Source organism: Psammomys obesus, unplaced genomic scaffold (genome assembly GCF_907164565.1).
Source record: "Psammomys obesus unplaced genomic scaffold, mPsaObe1.curated_primary_1811, whole genome shotgun sequence".
Lineage (NCBI taxonomy): Eukaryota > Metazoa > Chordata > Mammalia > Rodentia > Muridae > Psammomys > Psammomys obesus.
Window position 1 is genome coordinate 11,569,865 of NW_026590062.1, and position 26,377 is coordinate 11,596,241.

The 26,377-nt window shown below is 46.7% G+C and overlaps 1 protein-coding gene and 1 long non-coding RNA gene across 4 annotated transcripts in view; one reads left to right on the forward strand and one right to left on the reverse strand.

Annotated features, from left to right (window-relative positions):
- Kdm2b (lysine demethylase 2B) overlaps positions 1–4,737 on the reverse strand; it is a 119,945-nt gene extending 115,208 nt beyond the window's left edge. For 2 of the 3 annotated variants that reach the window (XM_055606001.1, XM_055605998.1), the window contains exons 1-3: positions 4,222–4,737; positions 3,029–3,173; positions 141–219 (exon numbers count right to left, since the gene is read on the reverse strand). In XM_055606001.1, the coding sequence (XP_055461976.1) occupies positions 141–219; positions 3,029–3,173; positions 4,222–4,254 (257 nt within the window). In that variant the 5' untranslated portion in view covers positions 4,255–4,737. Of the gene's footprint in view, positions 1–140; positions 220–3,028; positions 3,174–3,810; positions 4,132–4,221 lie in introns of those variants that run through there. The other variant, XM_055605999.1, reaches the window with a different exon arrangement.
- A 633-nt stretch (positions 4,738–5,370) lies between these two features.
- LOC129675871 (uncharacterized) lies at positions 5,371–21,773 on the forward strand. Its single transcript, XR_008719999.1, has 3 exons — positions 5,371–5,486; positions 9,735–9,861; positions 20,868–21,773. It is a non-coding gene; the product is annotated as an uncharacterized LOC129675871 (long non-coding RNA).
- Positions 21,774–26,377: the final 4,604 nt, after the last annotated feature.

The window sequence follows — 26,377 nt, forward strand, 5'->3', positions numbered from 1 at the left end:
CAGGTAGGGTTTGAACAAGAAGATGTTCCTAGGGTTTTAAGCAAAATCTTTTCTGCAAGTGCTGAGTGGAGAAAAGAAGGCAGGAGAACCCACCCCAAAAGCTATGTAAAGTTAAGAAGGGGTTAACTCCAGCAACTTACTTGATTCCTAGTCCATCCTTGTCTCGAAAAACCAGGGGAACCCTGAGCGCTTCTCTCTGCACGTACTCATAGTTAAAATCTGTTTGGGCATTTGAATTAAAAACAATTATTTGGTTAGATTATTGAGAAGCAAACGAACCACAACCCCTTGGTGAGGGAACAAAAAAACAATAAGGGCGCCATATACACTATATGTAGGCACCAGCTTGATGGTAAAACTCTCTGGAAAAAAAAAAAAAAACAAGAAAACAGATAAGGCAAAGCCAAGCCATATCCTCCATCAGCTCCTCTGCCTACTCATTCTCTGCATGCCCCACGGGTCCCAACTTGTCAATGAACAGCCCAGGGCCAGCCTGGGTTGGGAAGGAGACTTGTAAAGAGCCAACTCCGCACTGAAGACTCACCAGCTACTATTGAGAAACAGGAGCAGACAAACACATCCTAGCTGAGCAAAATTGAAGCATGTTACCTAGGAGGATCTAAAGCCTCCCAGAGACGAGGAGGAGGGTTTTCACTATAGCTGAGCATCAGTGAAAATCTTATTGTAAAATCCTGCATGGGGAAAGGGGGGTGGGGGGAGCCGGTTTCCCTGGAAACTATGTGTTTGGTGCCAAAATAACTAGGGAACTGGGCACGGCTTTGTTGTCTTCCTATAGCAGAGTTCTGCTGGAACCCATCATAATCCTTGCTTCAACTGGATAACCAGGAGGGAAGAGCTAGTAAACTGTGAAGACGCACTGCAGGGAGACACTGTACCAGACCGTTTTCTATCTGCAGTCTGTCTGGCAGAGACCCCCCCAGCCCCCAAGTTCCCTAATCCAAAGCCCTTCGGCCTTTGCCTAATTTCTTTTTTTCTTCAATTCCCAAGCCAGTGGCTCTGACCCAAACATATCCCTGACAATGGAGTCAAGGGGTGCTGAGATACATGCTCTTCTCTCCTCAAACAGGTGACTATCATAAGCACCAGGGGCATGGGTCCTCTCCAAGCTGGTCAAAAAGGACAGAGAAGAGTCCTGGAACCACTGAGGCCTCAGTCCTAGGAAAACAGTTCACCAGAGCAGCCTTTGGGGGAGGAGGAGGCCAAAGCAACCGGCTAGGAAGAGAGAAAGAACAAAACCCAGGGCCGGGGAAAGCCCTGACCCCAGGGGCTCCAATCCCCAGGAGCTCCCAGTGAATGGGGATTCCTCAGGATTTAGAGGAAGAGAAGTTGGAGGCGATTCTATTTTGAATCCCTGCTAAGGGTTCCTTCGGCATTTCAGCTCCTCCCTCTGGTTTTGGGGCCAGATCTGAATTAACAAGCAAAATCCTAAGGCCTTCTCCTTTGAAATGAGCCAGGACAGCGTTTTAGGGATGCCCTTTAGAGCTCCCTAGATGGTAACCTTCCCTGCCCACACACCCTCTAACCCCCTCCACCCCCCAGTTTCAGCTTCCACAAATGGCCCTGAGAAAAAGCTCACAAATCCTGGTCTGAGGATTCCTGACAAATGACTAGGAGAGTTTGCATATTGTTTTCTCATAGGCTTTGCCAAGCTCAGTAGAGTGAGGAAGAAAAGGAGAAGAATTAAAATCCCATTTGTACAAAGAAAACATAAATGCACTTGGGGCTGGCACCCTGCTTTTGGGTAAAATTTCTTGGGGGGAAAAATGATTTCCCTCCCCCCACTTCTCCCTAACTCTACCAGAGCCCCAGGAGGCCGTGAGCACAAAAGAGAAACTTCAAAAAATGCAAAGCCGGGACGGGACAGTCTCCCCCAGGGCTAACTCTAGGCCTCAGCCACTCAACCAGAACCTGGAGGAGGGAGACAACTTCCCCTGCTGTCAGCAAACTGAGGACAGGGTTTCCAAGGGGGATGGGGATGGGGAAGGAAACTTAAAAAAAAAAAAAAAAGCCCATAAAAGCCATATACCCTAGAAAGGCTTGGGGAAGCAAGGGCTTCTCCAAAACTCCAATCCCACAAGCCAAGTTGGGTTCTGGGACCGGAGTCCACAGAAAACCCCCAGAATGCTGGGCGCCTAACGCCTCACCTCAAGCAGGAGCATTACTCAATGCATCTAAGAACCCACGCCCACCCCCGCCGCCACACTGTCAGCAGGAAAGCCAGGGAGAAACCCAAAGCAAGGAGGTCCCTCCAACTCCGATCTACTGTACACGGGGAAGCCCAGAAGATAAGAGCTCTCATGTCAGACGTGGAAAAAAAAAAAAAAAAGACTCTGTCTCCAGAGAAGTACCTAAGTCTTCCATTCAAACTGCCAAGGGAACCGGTATTTTAGCTTTAGGCCTGAGCGGGTAATCCATCATAAATCTAACCTGGACCCCACGATCCATACTGTCTAGGTTTGTAGCGCTAGAGGCCCCGGCCCGCTCAGTCCCTTCTCCCGTGCCGCTGCAGGGCAGGACCCACGAGGGGAGAAAGGCGCTACCGACCCAAGGCTCGAAGGGGCGTAACCCTAACAGCGAAGGTGCTGCCACCTCCAGTTCCAAAGTCCATTTCCAGTCCCTAACCCGCCGGCCCAGGGTGACAAGGGCTTGTTGAAGGCTTCGAGCTTAAGGATCACCCCGGTAAAGATGCTGCTGCGCCCTTGTCTTCCCTTAGGGCAGTGTCTGGCCCCGGGTCGCTCTCAGTCGGATATCCCCTTGGCAGTGACCACCCCGGTGCTAGTGATGGGTGCAGTCAGGGCCTAGGCCCACGCCAGGCCCAGCCCTCTTCCTGCCTGCCCTCCTCCCTTACCACCCCCACCCCCACCCCAGGGCTCAGGCTCGTTTCGTCACCGGATCCCCTGGAATGGGGGACGCGGGCGCGAAATACGAAGCCAGCCACAGGCAGCTCCCTCCCCACGTGCGCGCTGGCCGTCTGCACAGGGTGCAGCCAGCAGAGGGGACACCTCACCTTTGCCCTCCATGGCATGCACGAAGTCGCCCTGGTACAGCTGGCTGCGCAGCTTCTCCTCCAGGCTGAAGCCGCGGACGCTGACAATTTCCTCCACGTCCGACAAGTCCTCGTTCTCGTCGTATCTCTGGCGGTCAATCGCGCGCTGTGGGGACCCAACCAGAGAACCCGGGGCATTACTGAGAGGACTTGGGGGGGGTCTCCTCTCACTCTTGGCCCACCGTGAACAGGTGCAAGGGTCGCGCGTCCACTACAACTTGGCGCAAATGCCAAAGATGCTGAAAGGCAGAAAGGGGGGCTCGCACCCCCAAGGCCCGACTGCTTTTCCACGAAGCACTCCCCTCCTGCATCTTTGGAAGCCACGGAAGCGCTATTTGGGAGCTTTCCTCTGCCCTCACCCCAGGGATGTACTGAGCTTTGACCGCTCGACTGGGAGCCCGGTTATGTAACCCCCAAAGGGGGCTCCGGGTATGAGCTGGCGGGGCAGATGTAGGCCCCGGGAGAAGCCGCTGCGGCGCCCGGCTCGGCGGTAACAGCAGCCCCGGCGGCCACGGCGGCCAACCCGGGAAGCCGGAACCCAGGGCCGGCGGCATTACTAAGGCTGGAGCCGCTCCGGAGCTACAGAAAAGCTGGAAAGCTGAAACGTAAGGATTGAGACCTAGCCGCCCCCGCCAACCGACCGACCGCTACTGCAAGAAGAGGAAGGGAGGGGAGGAGGTTCAGAGCGTGGGGAGAAGCAACCGGCCCGCCACAAAGCTTCCATCAGAGACCCCAAAACGCACCAGCAGCTGCCTCATCGCCCCACGAGCGCGCGCGCACACTCACTTCCTAAGGAGACTCCCCCACCGCTCCCCGCATCCCTCTTCCTCCTCCCTCCGCCGCTCAGAACCAAGCCCCGCAGCCCCCCGGATCCCAGGCGAACCCCGAGCCCGTTCAGCCCCTTCCACGCCTTTCGGCGCTACCTCCTCCCCACTTAAGTGTCTGAGACCCTGAGCCTCACAAGAGACTGGAGGAGTAAGCTGCTTGCTTCCTTTTGCATGCAATTTATTATTTTTTCCGGTCCTCTTGCAAAATACAGAAAAGGAAAGAAAAGGCAGCAAGAAACAACCAAAAATAAATAAATAAATAAATAAATAAATAAATCGTATACCAGATACAGATTTGGGGGAGGAAAAAAAAAAAAAGCTACACACCAATCTTCTTCCAGAGTCTTTCTCTGCCTCCATTTTTTTAGGAGAGTTCACCAATTAATTGTCAACACTCCTGCCCCCTGCATTTTGGCGGAGGGGGGGAAGGAGGGAAGACCAAAGAAAAGAAACCAAAAAAATAAATAAATAGAGCAAGCCAGAGCCGATATCTAGAAAGTTTTGCACCAACACTTAAGCAGATCCGTTTGCAAAGTCCTAGGAAACCATTTTCAGCAGTTGTGGGGGGGGGGGGAGGCGTCGACGTCATAATCCCCGGAACGTAAACATTGTTGCCGATCGCGCTCGGAGCTCGCGGCTGGACTAGTTGGGGAGAAGGGGGGCTCGGGCTGGGGGTGTCGGGGACCGCAGCCGCAGTAGGTGTAGGGCCAGAAGGGAGCCTGGGACGCACCGGGCGCCGTTAGCGCCTTGGCATCGCTGTTTTGTTGTTGGGTCACGAGTGCGCCTCTGCACGCAGGCGCCGCCGCCGCCCGGGAGCTGACTTTTGGAGGGCTGAGTTGCAGGCGGCGGGTGCATCCCAGAGATGGCGGGGCAGGGAGGGAGGGAAAGAGAAGAGGGGGTGGGGAGGGAGGTGCAGATTTGCACGGATGGCCTCAGCGGGAGGCGCGGAAATGCTAGCCGAGCCTGCTGGCGAGAAAGCCCCGGGGGCTTGGCACCCCCCCAAAACGACCCCCCCGCCCCTGCCCCTGCCCCCTTGCTCGGGTGACCCACGACTGCTCCTCTCTTCCTGCACCCACCTTTCCTCGTTACCTATGCTGGCGACCTAAATTCAAAGTGTTTTGTGTATGTATAATTTCTCTTTCTGTTTTTGCTTTTCTACTGCATGTCTAGGGGGGAGGGGCCAGCCGGCCCAGACCCCTATCCATTTGCGAACCTGCCATATGGAGGAGGCATCTGAAGGGGCTCAGAAAGAAATTAGCGCAGCTCTGTATCTGTATAGACTGCATAACTTTTAAACTCCCGGGGCTGAAATAATAATGAGGCAGACGCACAGGTACAGGAAATACAGCCAGTCCACAGCCTTTTCAGACTGCAGCTGACCGGAAGACAGCCTTTCATTCATTCATTCGGACAGCCTCCGTAGAAGAGCCCTGAAGCATAAGTTGGGCTTTTAAAAAGGAGAGAGAGAGAGAGAGAGAGAGAGAGAGAGAGAGAGAGAGAAAAGTCTCTACACTCGCCGAGAAGCGATAAATCGATACACAGGAGGGAACTAGAGAATCGGATTCAGCGTCCCCAATGCAGGCAGGCGAAAGGTAAGCCCCGTAAAGTTCCCTTAAGGCAACTCAAGAGGAAGTTGGTGGGGATGCTCGTGGCTTTCTGGGGTAGCACGTCTTGATTAATCCATGTTTCTCCAGGAGGAAGGAGGGACACCCGGGAATATGCTCGGACTATCAGATCCCTAATGCTCCTGTGTCCCCTGAAGTAGTGCTTGTGTCTGCGCCTATAATTGGCCCCGAGTGATCCTGTAATTCCAAAATCAACAAGTCAGGTCCATTTTAGTTGGGAGAAAAGCTTGCCCGAAACTTTGCTCCTTCCAGGCCTCTTGTGCCCCGAAAGGCCTAATGACAGCACCAGGGAAACTCTGAGAGACCTAGATGATCCTCGTAGATCATGACTGCGGCTTTTTACCCAGTGCACAAGTTAAAGCGGGTCATTTTGCACGTTGGGAAACCCAGATTGAAGAAATTATGAATGTGGACGGCAGCTCTTTTTATCTTGTCCCAGTATCAACAAGCTCTGGCTCAGGCAGAGGTGGGGAGGAAGTGGCCTGACCACCTGCGAGCGGGCTGAGCCAGAGATGGTCGCTGCGGGGATATATGCTTCTCCCTCCCTCACGTTAGAATTCCTACCTTATCGTTCCGTACTCTTTCCAACGTGTCCCCAAAGCTACCGCCTGAAGTCTGTTTTCATTCCATCCGTGCACGCTATCGGTAGAAGTCTTTTACATAGTGATGGGGCACCAAACACCAAAATTTGTAACCAATGTAGCTGTGATAGGATTCTGAAATCATAGCTACACTGGCTCAGCTCCATCCACTGGGCAGCCTTTCGAGCAGCCCAGTTAGTGGTGGAACATTTGACCTAGGAAGTAAGCATAAGGCCCTGGGTTCCATACACACACACACACACACACACACACACACACACACACACACACAACCGTTTAGTTTGCCTTGCCTCTTCGCGTGAGAAAGAATCTTTTAAAGGGAAGGTCTTGTGCCTTGTTGCTCCGTTTTGTATAGGAGGAAGCTGGAATTCAGAAAGGTGAGACCGCTCACCCTGGAACACACAGCTTGCCTTTGCAAATGTCCACCAACTTCACTCATACTTCAGAGAGAAAGAAAGCTGCTTAAAGGAGCTTTGATCTGAGAATCAGCACAAACATAAAGCAAAGCTGTCAGGTGCGACCCTCCGGGTCCTCGTTCTTCATCTTCCTCCCTGAGGTTCTCTTTCCCCCTGAGGCCTCTGAGACCTCCAAAGGCAGGAGTTAGGAAAAGTCTGGTGTTAGACCCTTTTCGTGTGACAGCACTTAAGTTCATCTATCACATCCATGGGAGTTCCTGACTTGTCATGTGGGAAGAGGTTAACTAGTTACCTGATTTGATCCCCTCCCTTTACAAACCTGAGAGAAGAATGGGCCAGTCGGTTGTTTGTTCCCCTTTGACTTCCCCTGAATGCCCACCCCTCTGCTGGGTCTAAGTGGTCACTCAATAAACGTTGAACCCTTGATGGATCACCTTCTCCAGCATATTTGCATTTTCTCTTTATCAGTAATTGGCAGATGAAAGGCTTTGTCCTCAGTTGAAAGAATTCCAAGCATTCCCTCTAAGTGGGGGAGGAGGTTATTTTGGGCCAAAGGGGGAAGGGCCAGACCCTTGAGCTCTAACTTTGGCTGTTGGTCCCCCAGGAGCTGAGAATAGGTGAGAGTTAGAGAAAAGATGAAGGGGCTTATTTCAAAAGATGAACTTTTAATGAGGAAAAAAAAAAAGCCTCTGGAAACGAAATAATGTCTTCCTGTACCTTCCTTGCTTGATCCTGTAAAAGGCCCAGTCAAATCCTACCTGTCTTATACTCGTTTAGTTGTATCAACCATCCTCAAAGGCTAATTGAGCAGCTCTGTGTCCAAAGACAGAAAACAGAAATAACAGCTTTACACACACACACACACACACACACACACACACACACAGTGGGCTTGGCTGCTGCTGGATGGAGCTCTCAGAAGCCAGGGTTTCTGGATTAGGAAGAAACACTGTTCTCATGCCCTCATTCTAGCTCTTAGTTTTCCTCTTTGTAAGACAAGGGTCTCTACCTAGCCCTAGGTAGCCTGGAACTTGCTGTGTAAACCAGGCCAGTCTCAAATTTTGTGTGAGCCTCCTGCCTCTGTCTCCTGAGCCTTGGGATTACCTCAGTTTCTAGCTCCAGGCCCTTAAGAACGTATGGTGCCTTTGAGTAAAGCCCTTCATATCTGCCATCTCTTTTAAATCTTTGCAAATTTCTCCCCATTTATAGCTAAGGCTCAAAGAGATGCTAAGTTATTTGGCCACAGTGATATTATGGGTACAGGATTTGAGCCAAGAGTTTGTAGGAATCCAGAGCCCACAAGATATAAGCTACTATATAAGCCTACTTGTGGGACTATGACATATAGAACCGAGCTACTCATGAGTAATAACCAAGAATTCACTCCACTGTTGAAATACACTGTCTGGTGGTGATGGTACTCGCCTTTGATCCCAGCACTCAGGAGGCAGAGGCAGTGCGATCTCTGAGTTCAAGGCCAGCCTGCTCTACAGAGTGAGTTCCAGAACAGACAGCTAGAACTACACAGATAGACCCTGTCTTGAAAAAACAAAAAACAAACAAAAAGAGTTAAACTGGACATGGTAGTTCATGCCTGGACAATATAATGAAACCCTGTGTCTCAAATATTAAAAAAAAAAAAAAATAGTAATAATGGGCTAGGGTTATAGCTCAGTGATACAGCACTTAGCATTGTATGCAAGACCCTTGATCTCACCACTGCAAGCAAGCAGAGAACTTAAAACAATGAGGCCTTAGGCCTTTGCCACCGTTGCTCTTTTAAGATTTATTTATTATATATACAGTGTTCTGCCTGCATGTCAGAAGAGGGCACCAAATCCCATTATAAATGTTTGTAAGCCACATGTGGCTGCTGGGACTTGAACTCAGGACCTCTGGAAGAGCAGGCTGTGCTCTTAACCTCTGAGCCATCTCTCACCCTTAAGGTGCCTACCAATCTATTTATATATGAGTCAAGGTTCAGTATGGCTTAGCATCTCCATTATCAACTACCCCAAAGCATTAACAGAATGAAGAGTCCATGGAGGCAAAGATAGCAGCAAAGGTTATATAGAAGAGTGCATTTGGTCCACTGTGAATTTTGCAGCCTTAGAATTTGAAGCACTTGCTCCTGGTGCCTGCCAGGAGCATGGCACTGTGCAGGAGCCTGGTAGGGTTCCAATTGGGTGGGATTGGTTCACCTGAGATCTTACAAATGAACTTAAGGATGATATATACCCTATGGATTGACTCAGACCATATAATGAAGCTCAAGCCAGGCTGAGGCATCAGGAGTTACAGTCCACAATGATATTATGGCTACAGGATTTAAATCCAGAGCCCCCACAAGATTATGGTCTTAGTGAGGACCTGTCAAAAAACACGAAAAATGAAATTAAGGCTCACAGTTTGATCTTCAGCACTGAAAAAGAGAATACATGTTAATATGGAATGACTTGATATTCTTAAATTAAAACATGATACAGAATCCTAAATTTTACTACTTGGGTAAACCAAAGAAGATATTTCTAATTTTTTTTTTAATTTACTTTATGTGCATTAGTATAAAGGTGTTAGGTCCCTTGGAACTAAAGTTACAGACAGTTGTAAGCTGCCTTGCGGGTGCTGGGAATTGAACCCGGGTCCTTTGGAAGAGGAGACAGTGCTCTTAACCACTGAGCCACCTCTCCAGCCCCTACTTAATCTTTTATATGCACTGAATTTTCTTTGGAAAGACATAACAATGGGGAAAAGAAACATGAAAAGAGAAGGAAAGCTATTCTTTGGTACACTGTGAAACTTTAACCACATGTATGTATGAACAGTGTCTGGTGCAGACCAGAGGGATTTAATTTCATTCTGTACGCTGTAGTGCCTTCTCAACTCTGCACCATGGAAATGTTTTACCTACTCAGAAATGAACTCCAGGTTACTGGTTGTAGCTCAGGCATAGAATGCTCGCCAGGATGGAGAGGTTTAATCCACAGCGTAACAGGGGATGGAGGTGAACAGAATGATGAATAGAAATTAAACACAGCAAAACCTTGTATGTGCAAGACAGTACTGACAAATTTTGTCCTATTTTTGTATTCCTTTTGTATTTTGAAACTTACTTGTCTTTTTAATATAGCAGCAGACCAAGCTGTTTCTATTAAAGTGATTGTTCTCAAATATCTTCTGTTTATTTTGTTTTTTAGTCCTCAGTCCCTTGTGGATTGAAGTCAAAAAGGAAAACCAAACTGTTGAAAGACTGTCAGGCCTGACTCTTGGGGAAAGGTTGACTGTTCTTCCTAGAACCCTGCATTTCATCCTGTCTCTTCCTGGGTAAGGACTGGAAAGACCCCTTGAAACCACAGGTGACTTAAAGGGTTAATGCTGTGAAACAGAGTCATAAAAGTTCAAAGATTCTTTCAAAACTTGCATCTTGAGATTGATGGACATGTATGGTAGCCAATGGGAATAAAAAGGCAGGCATTACTTCATCATGCTCAATTGTCACTGGTTGACTGTCCCTGAGGAGTGCAGGGGAAGGCTGGCAGTTAACCCTTCAGGACCCACCATGCCCTCTGCATTCCCTTTATTTTGAAAGATGAAGCACAAACAGAAGAACCTCTAGAGCCCTCCCACCTTCAGGTGCTACCTTTCGGTCCAACCACCAGGATCTCTCCTATCAAAGGAATACCTTTATTCCAGCAGATGTCCCTGGAATAAAGTTGTGAACTTTTTAAAGGAATCAGCTGACCTTGCTGAGGAGGAGGCCAGGGGAGAAGTGTGATTCCCTTTTTGTGCTGTCAGAACACAGACCCGCGTTAGAGGCATTTCCATTAATCTTGTAAAGTGATCAGTCACTGGAAGGATTGAATTGCATTTCCTGCCCAAAGATGTGGAGACAGATGACCTTTGCAGCAGCCCTCAGACCCCCAGTTCACAGCTGGAGAGAGGATGTGTCAGCATTTACTTTCCAGTCTCACCCAGCCCTTTGTTCAGAACTCAAACCCTTTGTGCTCAAGCTGCTGCAGGGGGATTTTGCAGTTGTTGATGCAGGTTCTGTTTTTTTTTTTCCCCCCCTAACCTCCTACTTCTTACAGCTTCTGAGAAACAAACTCTGTTTGGCAGAAGATGGTATCTAAGAGTGGCCCCCAGAGGGAGAACCAGAATAGATGTGGGGAATTTTGAGAGGCCACTTGGCCTTTTGGCTGTAACTGTTGCCCTTTCCTGGGTTTCCTGAAAACGACAGGCTGAACTGGAGGGAGCCAGAAATTTAACAAAGTCACAATGCCTCATGTTTAGGTGGCTTCATTTAAAACAGAAGAAGAAAACAAAGCTTTTTACGTGTGTTATCTCAAGTCAAAGGCACTGCTAAAGGATCATTGTAAACCTCTGGACAGTACATCTCTTTTCTCACCTATAAAATGGAGGTTATAATATGAAATACACTATAGTCACATGAACCAATGTTAGAAAAGGGCTCATCCAATGTTGTTATTCAAACAAAGCTGATGTTTTGGGTACCAGGACCTTAACATTTTGCTTTCTTCCAAGTTTGAGGTTCAGGGGGAGAGTCACCTATGGAGGATGCTATCTCTACGTATTTTGAGACCTTTAACTATTTTTTTTTTTTAATGGTATTCTGCCTGCATGTTGCCTGGTCACCAGAAGGGAGCACCAGATCTCTCTATAGATTGTTGTGGCCACCATGTGGTTGCTGGGAATTGAACTCAGGCCCTTTGGAAAAACAGATGGTGCTCTTAACCACTGAGCCATCTCTCCAGCCCAACTAAATAGTCTGTCTCTTTCAGACCTTTGTACCTGTTGGTCCTTTCTCTGCATTTTCTCCTACTAGCTGCTGTCTCTCCAACATCCTCTTAGAATCTGCTTGGGTATATTTCCTGCCAGCTTCTAATGCTTAAACACATTATGTTGTCTTAATATTCCCTCAGGGAATCAGACCCAGGACCTCAGCAGATAGCAAAATGCAAGGATACTCAGGTCCTATAATGGTGTGGTGTTTACATGGAACCCCCATCCTCCATCTTTTGAATTATTGCCAGATTATTATTTTGGTTTGTTTGTTTGTTTGTTTGTCTTAATAACGGGGCTATGCTGGAACTCACTTTGTAGACCAAGCTGGCCTCAAACTCACAAAAATCCACCTGTCTCTTCCTCCAGAGGGCTGAAAGGCATGCACAACTACACCCAGCCTCCAGATCATTTTTAATACCTAACACTTAAATGCTGTGTAAATAGTTATATTATAGTTGTGTTTTTGGGGAATAATTTCAAGGCAGAAAAGATGGGGGTGGGGGAATTTTTTTGTTTGTTTGGTGGATTGGTTGGGTTTTTTTTTTTGTTGTTTTGTTTTTGTTTTTGAGACCGGGTTTCTCTGTATGTAGTCCTGGCTATCCTGGACTCATTTTGTAGACCAGTCTGGCCTTGAATTCACAGTGATCCGACTGCCTCTGCCTCCCTGAGTGCTCAGATTACAGGTGTGTGCCACTGAGCCCCGCTCAGGGAGAAAAATTTTAAAACCCTTCTCTATGTGGAAAATTTTCCCTCAGTACATTTTCGCTTGCTTTTGTTGTTTGTGGGGATGTGCTAACTAAGCACTTGTGTGGAGAACACAGGGCGACTTGCAGGAAGGAGTCAGTTCTCTCACTCACTCTGCCATGTGGGTCACAGGGATCAAACTCAGGTCATCACATTTGCTGAGCCATCTTGCCAGCCTCTAGTTTGTCCATTGCTGCTGTTGTTTTGAGACAGGGCCTCCTTGTATAGCCTTGCCTGGCCTGGAGTTTACTATGTTAATGAAGCTGGCCTCAGACTCAGGAAAATGTACTTGCCCTCAGTCTCATGAATGATAGGACCACAGGCATGAACTACCACACCTAACTCCAGAAGGAATTTGGAATTTTTTAAAATGTATTTTCTGAGGTTGGGGATAAAGTGCTTAGCATGTATGAGGCCCTAATTCAATCCCTAAAAAAAAAAAAAACTAATAATAATAGGAACTGGGAAGATGCTCAGTGGCTAAGAGTGCTTGCTGAGCAACCGTGGGGATCCTAACACATAAGCCAGGCCTGATCATACACACACCAGAACGGTGTTGGGGTAGAGACAAGAGGATTGTTGCAGCTCACCGGCTGCTAGCCTGTCAGAAAAACAAGAGCTTCAAGTTCAGAGAGAGATCCTGCCTCAAAAGAATGAGGTGAAGAATGAGAACACCTTCTACCTCATCTGGCCTGTGCACTAATATGTAGAAGTATCCGCACATCACACACATACACACGCGTCATAATCAATTCACAAATGCTGCATCTGTGACCATGGAAATGGCTGATATATCTTGGTGCGACTGATGTCACCAGACTGTCTTGGGAGCATCCCACGGCTCACCTGTATACTGCCAGGGCTTTGGGTGGGATAGGTAGTCACGTGGCTACACACTCCCCCATGCCTGTCTGTCACTTTGACATATTCATATCCCAGATAGCACCTCTGCCTATTTACTCCAAAACTACAACTTCAATGGAAGCCCGCCACCCTACCTACCATCCCTCCCACAGTGCTTGGAGTTGCTCTTTCCCTGGATAAATAATTGTGATAGCTTTTGCAGGTGGCGTCACTGGCTTTTAACCCTTTCAAAATGGAATCCAGTAATTCACAGATTGTCCATGACACATAACCTTGATACACACACACACACACACACACACGCATGCACGCAGCCTTTATAGGAAACCCTCCCGCTCCCTCCCTCCTGTCCACCTGTTCTGGCAGAGAGTAGGCTTTCCCCTGGGGAGGATTGAATGTTCTGAAAAAGGACAGTTGGCTCTTCTCCATAGCTCCAAGAGAAACTCTTAACCATCTAACATCTGCCTCTCCTGTTAAGTAAAAATCCCTTGCAAAGACAGACCTTGTCTTCAGCCCCTTGGATCTGGCTCACAAACTACACATTTAAAAATACTCAGGGGTGTGCTGGGCATAATGGCACATGCCTGTAATCCCAGCACTCAGGAGGCAGAGTCAGATGGATCTCTTGAATTCAAGGCCAGCCTGTTCTACAGAACAAGTTCCAGGACAGCTAGGGCTCCACAAGAAAACCCTGTCTCAAACAACAACAAAATACCGTCAGGGGCTGGAGAGGTGGCTAGTGGTTAGAAGCATTTGCTGTTCTTGCCAAAGGACCTTTGTTTAATTCCCAGCATTCACATGGTGGCTCACAACCATCGGTAGGAACATGTAAGGTACCCCATACATGAAGCAAAACACTCATACAGCTTAAATAAATATTTAAAAACTTAAATATGTGCAAATAATATGTTTTGCTTTTTTGAGATAGGAGCTCTAAAGCCCTGGCTGTCCAAGAACTCATTAGGTAGACCAGGCTAGCCTTGAACTCAGAGATCCTTCTGTCTCTGTCTCCCAAGTATTGGGATTAAAAGTTTGTGCCACCATGCCTGTCTATTTACAAATAAATATTTAAAAAAAAAATATTTTCTAAGAGTTACATAGAGCTGGGCAAGGTCATATGCACCTTTAATCCCAGTACTTGGGGAGCTGAGGTTGGGGAGAGGTTAATGACACGTCAGTCCCTGGGTTGAAGGCCAGCCTGGTCTACAGAGCCAGTTCTAGGACAGCCAGAACTACACTAAAAAAACTTTGTCTCAAAAAAAGCTAAAATATAAATAAATTAATGAATGAGAGTTACAAGGAAGACAGAAAGTGGTGAGCTGTGCTTTTAATTCCAGCACTTGGGAGGCAGAGGCAGGTGGATTTCTGTGACTTTGAGGCCAGTCTGGGCTATAGAGCAAGTTCTGGGACAGCTAGGGCTACACAAAGATACCGTGTCTGGGGAGAGGGAGGGGAGGAAGTCATATGGAGAAGTAAATTTCTCAAACCCTGAAATAGACCTATTTTCAGCTTAATCAGCTAAACCTTACAGAGTTTTTTGTTTGTTTGTTTTTGTTTTTTGAAAAAAAAATATGAAAACTCTTAGGCATCTTCCTGACATACAAAAGGCATGCTACAGTGTGGAATGGGAGGAAGATGGTGCTGTGTGCCTATCCATCCGCTCCTCCACATCCCGGCTGCCACTATAGTTCATGAGATTCACTGGGCAGAAGCTGAGTTGCGGGCTGTGTGGGGGCAGAGGGCCAGCTTCATTGTGCACATCTGCTTCTTCCTCCAGGACCCCAGTCTAGGATGATGATGGGTCAAGCTGGTCATTACCCAAGTGGCCCCTCCCTGACTAGCCCATCGGTTTATCACAGAGCTGAAGGGTGAAGAGCCAGCTGTTAGCTTTAAATTCTCCAAGACTAGCAGTAGCAGAACATTCTAGAGGAACTTCACCTTCTGCCCCTGGTCTCTGGAGTTGATTCATCAGTGTGCATCTGCAGGCCAGCCTCCCCACCTGTAAACTGATCGTGCTCTTGTCTGCTCACTGCACTGATAACTAGGTGGGACTCTGACTGCAAGGCTCCATGAGGCAAGCTCACCTACCTCATAGGTCTTAAGCTTTTGGGAGAAAGTGTGACACTTTCTTCCCAGGTCCTGAGCAGGAGCCTAGGGATGAATAAGTGGCAAGATGGGTTCTCAGACCTTTAAGGTCCTGTCGTCTTAGTGTCTGTATGAGCTGTGCTGTTTCTGAAGAAGTGACATCAACTCTGTGAACCTTCTGCTCACACATACAGTGGGAAACAGACACTGTTGGGGCCGTGAAATCAGACCATAGGCATCACAGTCGGGTTCCCTTGCCGCCTTTTGCTGCTCTTTTCTCTGAAGTAGTTATCACCATTTATTGTGTCTTTTATGTTTTTAAATTTTCCCCCTAGGATGCTAGTGCAACAAAGGGAAAAATTGTTCTATTTTGTTTACCTCAGTACCTCCTCCCCTAAAACAGAATCTAGCACATGAATGGAATGAATGAATTTTTTTTAAGGCCAAGGCAGGTTTAAGAGCTACAAGATAGTTTAGAAGAAGGTACTGGCTGCTTAAACCTGATGACCATCCCCCAAATCCATATACGGACAGTAATAAATTTTTTTTTGGTTTTCAGCTTGGTGGCACAATCCTTTAATTCCAGCAAGCACTAGGGAGGCAAAGGCAGGTGGATCTCTGAGTTGAAAGCCAGCCTGGTCTACAGAGTGAGTTCCAGGACAGCCAGGGCTACATAGTGAAACCCTGTCTCCAAAAGCCAAAGTTAAAAATACATTAAAAAAAAAAAACAAACAAAAAAACATGCTAATGTACCCCGCAGGAAGATTTCTGTGACTTTGAGGCCAGTTTAGTCTTTGTAGCAATTTCTGGCCAACCAGGGCTACATAGTAAGACCCTGTGGTGGTAGGAGAGGGGATGCTAGAAAAGTTACACAATTCAAATGAGGAAAAAGAAAAAGTTAAAGGTTAACAATTGCCTACAGTGTAGTCAGGGAGAGGGCCTGTCCTAATAATTGCACAGGTCAATGGAGCATTGCAACCTGCAAACACTGCAAAGGTGTGTGTGTGTGTGTACACACAAGTGCTAAGGATTAAGTGCAGTCTCTCAAATGCTTGGCAGTCACTATAGGGTGCTGCTGTATGCTTACAGGCACATAATATAGGGGAGATTGATCCAGTCTGTGGTTGAGTGAAAGTCAGGGAATTGACGCAGAGAGCTGGACTCTAAAGAGCTGAGCTGTGTGCTGGGGAAGTACCTTCCACAGATGTGAAAGCAGCAGATGCAGCAAGTGAGCTAAGAGAACATCGGGCATAGGTGGGGGAAACTGAGGATGGGGTTGGTGTTGAAATATAAGTAGGCACTTTAGGAACTGAGTGATGGCCAGGGAAGCTGGAAGTGCATGTAGCTAGGATCTAGCAGGCTTACTGCTAGGCATATTGCTCTGCATGGTCTCAAGAAGCCCTGGTAAAACAAGGATGCTCCTAGTACTACTGTCTCCAACCCCAAGAAAATAGAGCCAGTTCAATTGCTCATCAATAGGAAAGTGTGAATCACAGAGCATATCTTAGTTTGGGTTTCACATAAAATTGAATGTGGTGGTAGGAAGAGCAGGAGTTCAAGGCCAGCGTTGGCTACATGAGACTCTCAAAAGGAGTCGGGGAGAAGGAAGAAACTGCTAACCTCTTTGGGCCTACCTTGCTGTAGAATATAGGCTTTTGGAGTCCAGAGTGAGTGAAAGCAAGATGAGGCAGGGATGGAAAGGAAGCCCTGGAGACGGTCCCTGTTTACAGAGGCATTCTTCCTTGGGTTCCTGAGCAAAGGCTTGCCCCACTGCCCCACCTCTGTAGTCATCAAAAACTTCCAAATTCTCCTTCCCTACATCCCCAGTGGTACCCACCATTCTGCCTCGAAATTTGACTACTTTGGAGACTACAAGAACTGTACTGCGTCCTATTGTATGTGAATTGGTGTTTTGCTTACATGTATGTATGTGTGAGGGTGTAGGTGCCCCCCTGGAACTGAGTTACAGAAGTTGTGAGCTGCCATGTGGGTGCTCGGAATCAAACGTGGGTCCTCTGGAGGAACAGCCAATGCTTTTAAACAAGGAGCCAAGACAGTCTTCATAGATAGCTGAGACTCCTGATCCTCCTGCCTTGGTCTCCTAAGCGCTGGTATCGTGTGTACTACCATGCTCAGTTTTCCTTCTGAGGCTGGATATTCCATTGTCTTGTTGGTTTGGTAGTTTGGTTATTTTTGTCTGTTTTTTGTTTTGTTTTGTTTCTGAGACAGTCTCCATCTCTTGCTTTACTATATAATCCAGGCTAGCCTTGAATTCACTGTACAGCCTCGGGTAGCTTTAAATGTGTAGTCATCCTACAGCTTCAGCTTCTCAGGGGCTGAGATTACAAGCATGGCCCTTTGACACCATCAATTTTCCACTTCAAGCAATGCACCCTGTTTTATCTTCTCATTCATCCACTGATGGACATTTTTTGTGTTTCCACCCTTGGGGCTATTGCAAACCATTAATATTTTCTCTCTTAGATTGATGGAGATAAATTATTTTTAGACCATACACATATGTTTATATCCTAATTTTTTTTAAGCTTAGCAGTTGTGATATTCTGAGATATGTGTGATCTTCATCCCACTTTCCTGGCTTACAACTTCAAAAAGCCTTTGAATCTCCAAAGTGATTTGTCTTTTTATATGCTAATTAGGTGACTGCTGCCTGGCAGCCTCCCGGTACCTTGGTAGCTTTGGAATGAGAGCTAGGTGACCAGCATGTCTAAAGCAACATTAAAGGGTGGGAACTTTCAGGCCCACCTGCTATCTCAGGACGGTGGTTATGCTGGAGGCAGCTGATAACCAATAACAAATGATTTAATCAGTCATGGATATGCAATAAAATCACCATAAAAACCCAGGACAGGGCCTTAAGACAAGGTACAGCTTCTTGTTTGGCATGTTCAAGGCCCTAGGTTCCATCCCCAGCATTGCAAAACATGGCCCGAAAGAAAGTTACTAGAAAGTAGAGTACCCAGAAGGCATTAAGAAAAGGTCAATTGCTGGCCAGACAGTGGGGGTGCACGCCTTTAATCCTAGCCCTCAAGAGGCAGAGGCAGGTGGATCTCTGACTTTAAGGCCAGCCTTGTCTACAGAGTCAGCTCCAGGATAGCCAGAGCTACACAGAGAAACCCTGTCTCAAAAATAAATAAAAGAAAGAAAGAAATAAAGAAAAGAGGTCATTTGTACTGTTTTCTTTCTCCTGATTTTTTGTTGTTTTGAAACTTTTATTTGCGTGCCTACCTCATCCATCATCTCCTTGTGAAAATACGGCGCTGGAGTGTGGGAGTGAATGGCATCCTGTGGAGAACTTCAGCCTTTGGTCACAGCAGCATTGAGTCCTTGTTTTCCTTCTTTGAAGTGATCTACATCTGTGTTCTTGGCAATGCCCTTGGTAACCGAACAGTGAATGCAAGCAAGCTTTCCCTGAGATTCCTGAGCTGCGGTGAATTAACAGAGGTGTTAAGAAGTCTGGTTTGTAGTGGGTCCTTCAGAAACACGGGGGAAGCAGCCTGGGACTCAGTGTTGGCCTCACACACGGGGACTGAGCATTCACAAATAGGGTCTGAAGTGATCTCCACTATCTAAGACAGACTAATTTTGTTTATGTTGTGTTTTCTTGTTTTGAGAAAAGGGCTCTGGTGAACACAAGCTGACCTAGAACTTCCCTAGGTAGACCTGTCTGACCTCAAACTTGTAGCAAATCTGTCTCTGCCTCCCAAGCGCTGGGATCACAGTAATATGCCACCACACCCATTTTGTTGTGGTTTTTATTTTATTCTTCCTCTTTTGTGGCATGAGGATTGAACCCAGAGCTTTGCCCATCCCTTGGTAAGCATACCCTCTACCCCTGAGTGATAACCTGAGCCCCTAGTGTGTCAGAACTGAAGAGAGGTGACCCAGACGGTGTAGTCTGTAGATTTGGAGAAGTGACTGGTTGATTGGTACTTAGGAGAAATTTCCATACCTTGATGACCAGAGGTCACAAATGTTATATTTCTGAGAATCCAGGAGAATATGATGAGTGTTTCTTCCTATAATCTTAGAACTCCACCGTGTTCATTTCCACATATGCCCACGGTTGTACAATTTTATCACTTTGCTTGACAATAATTGCCCTACGTAGGGGTTTTTGTATTTTGTTTTGTTTTTGTAGTACTGGCATGCCTGGCAAGCCCTCTACTAGTTTAGCTATGCCTTCTGTATTTTGAGATCAGGTCCTAGGTAACTGAAGTTGGTCTTAAGCTCTCTATGTAGCCAAGAATGACCTTGAATTTTCTTCAGACTCCATCTTCCAAGTGCTGGGATTACTCGAATACAGCACCACGATGACCGTGCTGAAAACCTAATTAGTCATTTTTACATCGTTTGGGTTATTGTTATAAACTGTGCTCTCAGCTGACATTTTACTGATAAGACCACAGTAAATGGCAATGTGTAGCTGATTCCCAGAAACCACACCAGGTAGCTCACAACCAGCTATGACTCTAGCTCCAAGGTTGCAATGCCCTCTTTCTGGCCTCCACAGGCACCTACACTCATGTCCAAACACACACACACACTTGCTACACTCATAGAGGATTGGGGTTCTCTTCTTAGAACCCACACAACAACTGACAGCCATCTGAATAACTCCAGTTTCAGGATCAATGTCCTCTTCTGACCCCCCAAGGACGACACCAGACACACATGCGCAAATACATACATGCAGCCAAATACCCATTTACATTAAAATAAATCTTTAAAAATAGTAATAAATAGAACATAAAAATGCAAATGAGGTAAAGTGGCTCACCTGTAATATCAGGACAATCACCATGAGTTTGAAGGCAATCTAACAGAATAAGACTTTGTCTCAGGGACTGGCGAGATGGCTCACAGGTTAAGAACATTGGCTGTTCTTCCAGAGGTCCTGAGTTCAATTCCCAGCAACCATGTGGGAGCCCACAACCATCTATAGTGAGAGCTAGTGCCCTCTTCTGGTGTGTATGCACTCTTGCAGGCAGAATACCGTACAAATAATAATCAGTTTAAAAAAACTTTGTCTCAAATAAATACATAAAGAAAGAAAGAAGAAAGAAAATAGATGATTAAGCCAGATGTGGTGGTACATATTAATAATGGTTCAAGGCTACTATTGATGTTATAATGTGTGTCACTCTGGGAGATAATGCAGGAGACTCAAGGGCCAGAGCCAGAAAGCTGGCTCAGCACTTGCCACCAAGCCTGATGACCTGAGATCCCCTAGACCCTAGACCCACATACATGGTAGGAGGGAACCAACTCACACCAGCTGTCTTCTGACTTCCACATACCCGGCGTGTGGGTCAGTGGTGGTGCAGGTCTTCAATACCAGCACTCAGGAGGCGGAGGCAGATGGATCTCTGTGAGTTTGAGGCCACATAGTGAATTTCAGGATAGCCAGAGCTACACAGAGAAACCCTACCTTGAAAAACCAAAATTAATAAAACAGGGTCTTATCATGTAGCCCTGGCTAGCCTAGAACTCATTATATAGACCAAGCTGGCCAAGAATTCACAGAAATCTACCCCGACCTCTGCCTCCTGAGTGCAGAGATGAAAAGCTTGCACACTACAGGCTTAGAGAGAGAAAGAATGAACCCATGCCAAACCTGAGCAACCTTGTCTCAAGGCAGGGAAGGACATCACTCAGTAGTAAAACACCTGTCCAGCCCAAGTCCTGCTGGGGCTGGGGGAGGGACACGTTCATATGGTGCTAAAGCCTTGTGGCTGTGGTGAGGATCTGATCACAGTCATTTCTGCATACACCTAATATATTAGCCCTAATTAAAATTTTTAATTTTCCAGCCCGGGCAGATGGCGCTGCTGATAAGACGCTTGCATTGCAAGTACAAGGAGCAGAGTTTACATTCCCAGGGCCCACATAAAAGCCTGGCTGCTCCGGTGGACTGCCTGAAATCCTAGCATTTGTGAGGCAGAGACTGGACTCTTGGTGAGCTAGACCAGCCAAGTCACAAGCTCTAGGTTCAATGAGAGACCCTGCCTTAGTAAACGAAGAGGAGAGCGATCCAGGCACACAGAAGTCATCAACCTCTGGCCTCTGCTCGGACGTGCACATACCACACGTACATATTCAAGATTGCTTTTACAAATCCGCCGTTATTAAAGTCCTGGCAAGGGGTTATGATGGGGAAGAGTTAAATCCTTAAGAGCAGGAAAGTCAGGCCAAATGAAGGGCAGATGGCTTTGGGCACACTGCCAGCGGCGCCAGGTTTGGAGCCCAGCTGCTGCCCTCTCGCCTAATGAATGAAGCACTGACAGCCTGTGGAAGAAGGTGGCAGTCATCAGATCCCGGGCCTTGATGAAGGTGTGCCACAGGCAGAGTCCTCCTGGGACCCGAGAGACCAACGAGCAGGTGAGCAGAACCTGTCTGACCTCTTCTTCAAAGAGCAGTTTCCCAGGTGAGAAGATAAGTCTCTGAGAAAGGTGCCTGGCAGTACACGGAGATAAGGGTATCTTGCCTGTGAACACATCTACAGAGCAGCCTTTCCTTTATATGTTAGTTATTTATTTACAGAGCATTTCATCAGGAAGACCAGGGATTCTTCATTCAGACACTGAACTACTGCATACCCAGATACTGACTGGGCCCAGTGGTATCCGGCAGATGTTGGCAAATATACACCACACTGGATGATGAGCTCAGACCTAGCATCTAATAGACACCTAATAAACTGAATAATAACAGACCACTTGCACTAAGTTTAGCAATTGGACTTTTATTTATTTTTAATGACTTGTTTATTTTTTTTTTTTTTTAATGTACACTGGTGTTCTACTTGTGTATGTGTGTGAGGGTGTCAGATACCCTGGAACTTAGTTCACAACAGACAGTTGTGAACTGCCATTTGGATGCTGGGAATTGAACCCAGATCCTTTGGAAGAACAGCCAGTGCTCTTAACCACTGAGGGGGCATTTATTAAATGCTGAGCTGCATGAAAAAACAGTATGAAGCTTGGAACAGGCGTTTGTTTGTTTGTTTGTTTTGAAAGATTTATTATGTACACAGTGTTCTGCCTGCATGTGTGCCTACATGCCAGAAGAGGGCACCAGATCACATTATAGATGGTTATGATCCAACAAGCGGTTGCTGGTAGTTGAACTCAGGACCTTTGGAAGAACAGCCAGTGCTCTTAACCTCTAAGCATCTCTCCAACCCCCTGTTTTGTTTTGTGTTTTTTTGAGACAGGGTTTCTCTGTATAGCCCTGGTTGTCCTGGAACTTGCTTTGTAGACCAAGCTAGCCTGGAAGTTGGAGATCTGCCTGCCTCTGCTTCCTGAGTGCTGGGATTAAACCGACCTTTTATTCTGATGATGCTTAAATTCAGACCACTTTAGAAATCAAACCATCCTTCAGGTGGTGGTGGTGCACACCTTTAAACGGCGACAGAGGATCCGAGTTTGGTCCCCATTTACTGTGGCCTGGTGGTTCATGGCACCTGTAACTATAGCGCCAAGGGCTCTGACATCCTCTTCTAATGTGTGTTAGCACTGCACTCATGTGCACAAAACCCACACAGACACATCTACACATAATTAAAAATAAGTCTTGGCATACTCCTTCAATGCCAACACTCTGGAGGAAAAGGTCTCTATGAGTTTGAGGCTATCCTGGCCTAACTAGCAAGTTCTGGGCCAGCTACAGTAACAAAGTGAGAGCCTTTCTTGTTTTGTTTTTCAGAAAGACATTCCAGAGCATGTCAGTAGGCTCCCAAGCTAAGAGAAAAGGGATATGCTCAAAAGCAAAAATGACTTGGGAGATAAGGTCAAAAAAAGAAAGCAACCAGCTCCACCCATTTGGCTGCCACAGCAAACTACCATAAAACTTACATGGCTTAGCAAAACAAATCTAATTCTCAATTTTAGAACCTGGAGATTCAGTACAAAAGGTAGATATGGTGACACTCCGTTGGTACAGTTTCTTCCGTGCAATGTTCTTCGTAGACCAGCTGTGTTGGCATACATCAGTAACCCCAGCACTCAAGAGGTGTAGACAAGATCAGAAACCCAAGGTTATCCTCAGCTTCATACAGAGTGTGAAGCCAGCCTGGCATTCCTGAGGCCCCCCATCTCAGACAGAATGTGCTGAGGACCTCCTTCCTGGCTTGTTGATGGCGCATTCTTCCTATGTCTTGTGGTAGGTGAGACATGAATGCCAATCATAAGAGCGCCACCAGGGAAGAGGCAGAACTTAATCAGACAAAGCTTCCCAAGTAAGGAGCTGAAAACCCACTGAAAGGCCTTCCACACTGTAGTAAACTAAATAATGTCTCCCCCATATCCTTATCCCCTGGAATCAACCTGTGACCATAGTATCTTAGATGGGAAAGGCTTTACAGAGGTGATTTAAATCAAAGATCTTGAAATGAGGAGCCTATCCAGGTGGGGCCACTGTGATCACAAGTGTCCAATCAGGAAGCAGGAGAGGCAAAAAAAGAGATGTAATAATGGAAGCCATGATCAGAGTAACTGCTTTAAATATTGAAGGGAGGATCCACAAGCCAAGGACTGCAGGAATCCACCAGAAGGTGAAAGAAGGGAGGAGATGGATTGTCCTCATCGGAGCCTCCAGAAAGAACCAGATCTTCCATCTTGATTTAGCTCTGCAGCTTCATTTTTTTTACTTCTTAGACACAGAAAAGTAAAGGATCAATTTATGTTGTATTAACATCATTTGTTAAGTGCCAATGGCAAGCTAAGGTAGCCACGGAAAGACATAATCAGCTGTGCCATTTATTATTTAGAGACAGGTTCTCTTTATAGCCCTGACTGTCCAGAACTCACTATATAGACTGGCCTCAAACTCAGATCTGCCTGGCAAGTGCTGGGATTAAACGGACGTGCTGCTACATCTGTCAAGGGTACCTTTTAGAAAGGTTTTCTGGTTGTTCTTACAGAATGGGCTCTAGGAATCAAAAACAGCCACAGAAGGGTTGGGCAAATGACAGCCGGCATCTGGGTGAATGGTGATGGCACCCGAGATAGAATGGACAAGAGGAAGCTGGAGGAAAGAGCTCTGATTTTAAGGAAATGTTAAGGACCAGAACTGCCTAGGTTTTCTGACAGAGAGGATACATGTGGGAAGGACACAGTGAAGGAAAGGGGATTGGGGTGTCTTCTAAGGTGACTTATTCCGAATACCACACTGTTCCCAAGACCTGCACCAGGAAGGGTGTTCCTGGGAAGCGGGTGTTTTTATGTTATTAGCCTGGAATAGTTCTCTGAGAAATAAATACCCTTAGTCTAAAGGGTTTTTATGAGCCAGGGCAGAGGATTAAAGGCGGCCAGTCTCCAGAGAAATACCAGGGTCAGGAGACTTTGGAGTATGGAGACTTTTAATCTGAACCTTAAAACATTTTTGATTTTTCAATCCCTGAGCTCAGAGTGTCACTTTAAATACGTGTTTGGCAACATCAACTGTTCTATTTTTCTTTTTAATTATACAAAGAAAGATCCTGGAAATGGCTCAGCTCCAGACTGAAGGAGGCAAGGGAAATTTGGCAACAGCAGCTGAAGGCAGAGACACCAACCCAAAATTGAGTGGATTTGAAATCTTTTTGAGGGAGCTGTGAGACCAAACTTCCTACTACCCTGACCTCTATGTAGTCAACCCTGACTCAGGACTTCTAAAAGGAGTCTGATAGACTCACCAGCTTAGAATGGACACCAGACAGATGGACGGGTGTCTGGATAAAAATATCTCCACACTAATGCTGGACTTGCATCTTGAGTTTACTTCCCCTTTTTATCCCATTAGCAGCAAACAGCTGACTCTTTCAGTTGGTACTGCCTACTGTGTGCCAAGCACTAGGCCAAACTGGTCCCAATTCTTTCTGTGATTCCAACTACCTGAGTAGATATTATCTTTATGCCTGATATCTATGTATGGCATTTGAAGCCCTAGTGGTCAGTACAATTCCAGACCCCACTGCCAGGCCTGGTCCTCTTTGCCCTCAAGTCCTTCCCATCTTCTTCCTCTTTGGTCTGGATCACTGGGAGCCATCCTTATGGCTGCTCCATCAGCAGGCTTTCTGGACAGACAGGACCAATAGGAGGCAGGGGAAGTTAGTAGGACCTCCTTGGAAGGAGTGCAGCTGCTGTTTCTGACCCACAGGGGCTTCAACCCTCTAGTTTTCCTTTGTCCCCAGGCCTTTCACTTCCTTCGAGGCAGTTCACATTTGTTCCTTTATTCTGGTACCTGTTTTTCCTGTTTGGATTCTCAGAGATGAACCGCCCTTGGTAAACACAGATTAGCCAATTCATTAGATGTGCAACGGAGCTGCCTTCTTTCTTTGATCCTGGGCACAGCCCATGAGAAGGAAGGCAGCCACCATTTACTGAGCATTGTGCTGACTGCTAGACAAATGTTCTGTCATGAAACACTCGTAACAACCCTTGCTGCCTGGTGCCATCCTGACTCCCACTTGACAGATGGAGCCTAGACAGGTTGGGATGTATGCCAAGCAGCAGAGTTATACACTGATGAAACTGGAGTCCAAATCCAGGTGTACCACACTCAATAGTCTGATTTTTCCTTAGTTCTGAATGTACTTGCAGCCCCCTGATGAATCAGGCTGAAGCCTCTTCTTTGAGCCACTCTGGGGTCCTGAGATTAATCGCTCAAGGCTGCCCTTAGGAAAGCACTGCAGGGCTGGAGAGATGGCTCAGATGTTAAGGACACTAGCTTCTCTTCGAGGTCCTGAGTTCAATTCCCAGCAACCTCATGGTGGCTCACAACCATCTGTAATGAGATCTGGTTCCCTCTTCTAACACGCAGGTGTACATGCAGGCAGAACATTGTATACATAATAAATAAATCTTTAAATAAAAAAGCACTGTAATCTAAGGAGTTCAGAGATCCATTCATTTATTTATTTAGCCCCTCCCCCTTGTTTTTCTTAAGACAAGGTTTACTTATATAGCTCAGGCTGACCTCAAACTCTCATCTCGGACTACAGCCTCCCAAGTACTCAGACAACAGGGGTGCCCAACCACACCCAGATAATGGATTTACTATCTCAGGTCAAGAACTACAGCCATATCACTATGATGTCACCTAATCTCATCAATGTGTGAGGAGGGACACCCTTTCTCTAAAGGTTTTAGAGGAAGATCTGTTCAAGGCTTTCCCCCCCAGATTCTGGTTCTTGTGTGTTCTTCCCCTGTGTCTCCTCAACATCTCCCCTCAGTGTGTGTCTATATGTATATGTTTCACATTTTTTTTTTCCAAGACAGGGTTTCTCTGTGTAGCCTTGGCTGTCCTGGGCTCAATTTGTAGACCAGGCTGGCCTTGCACC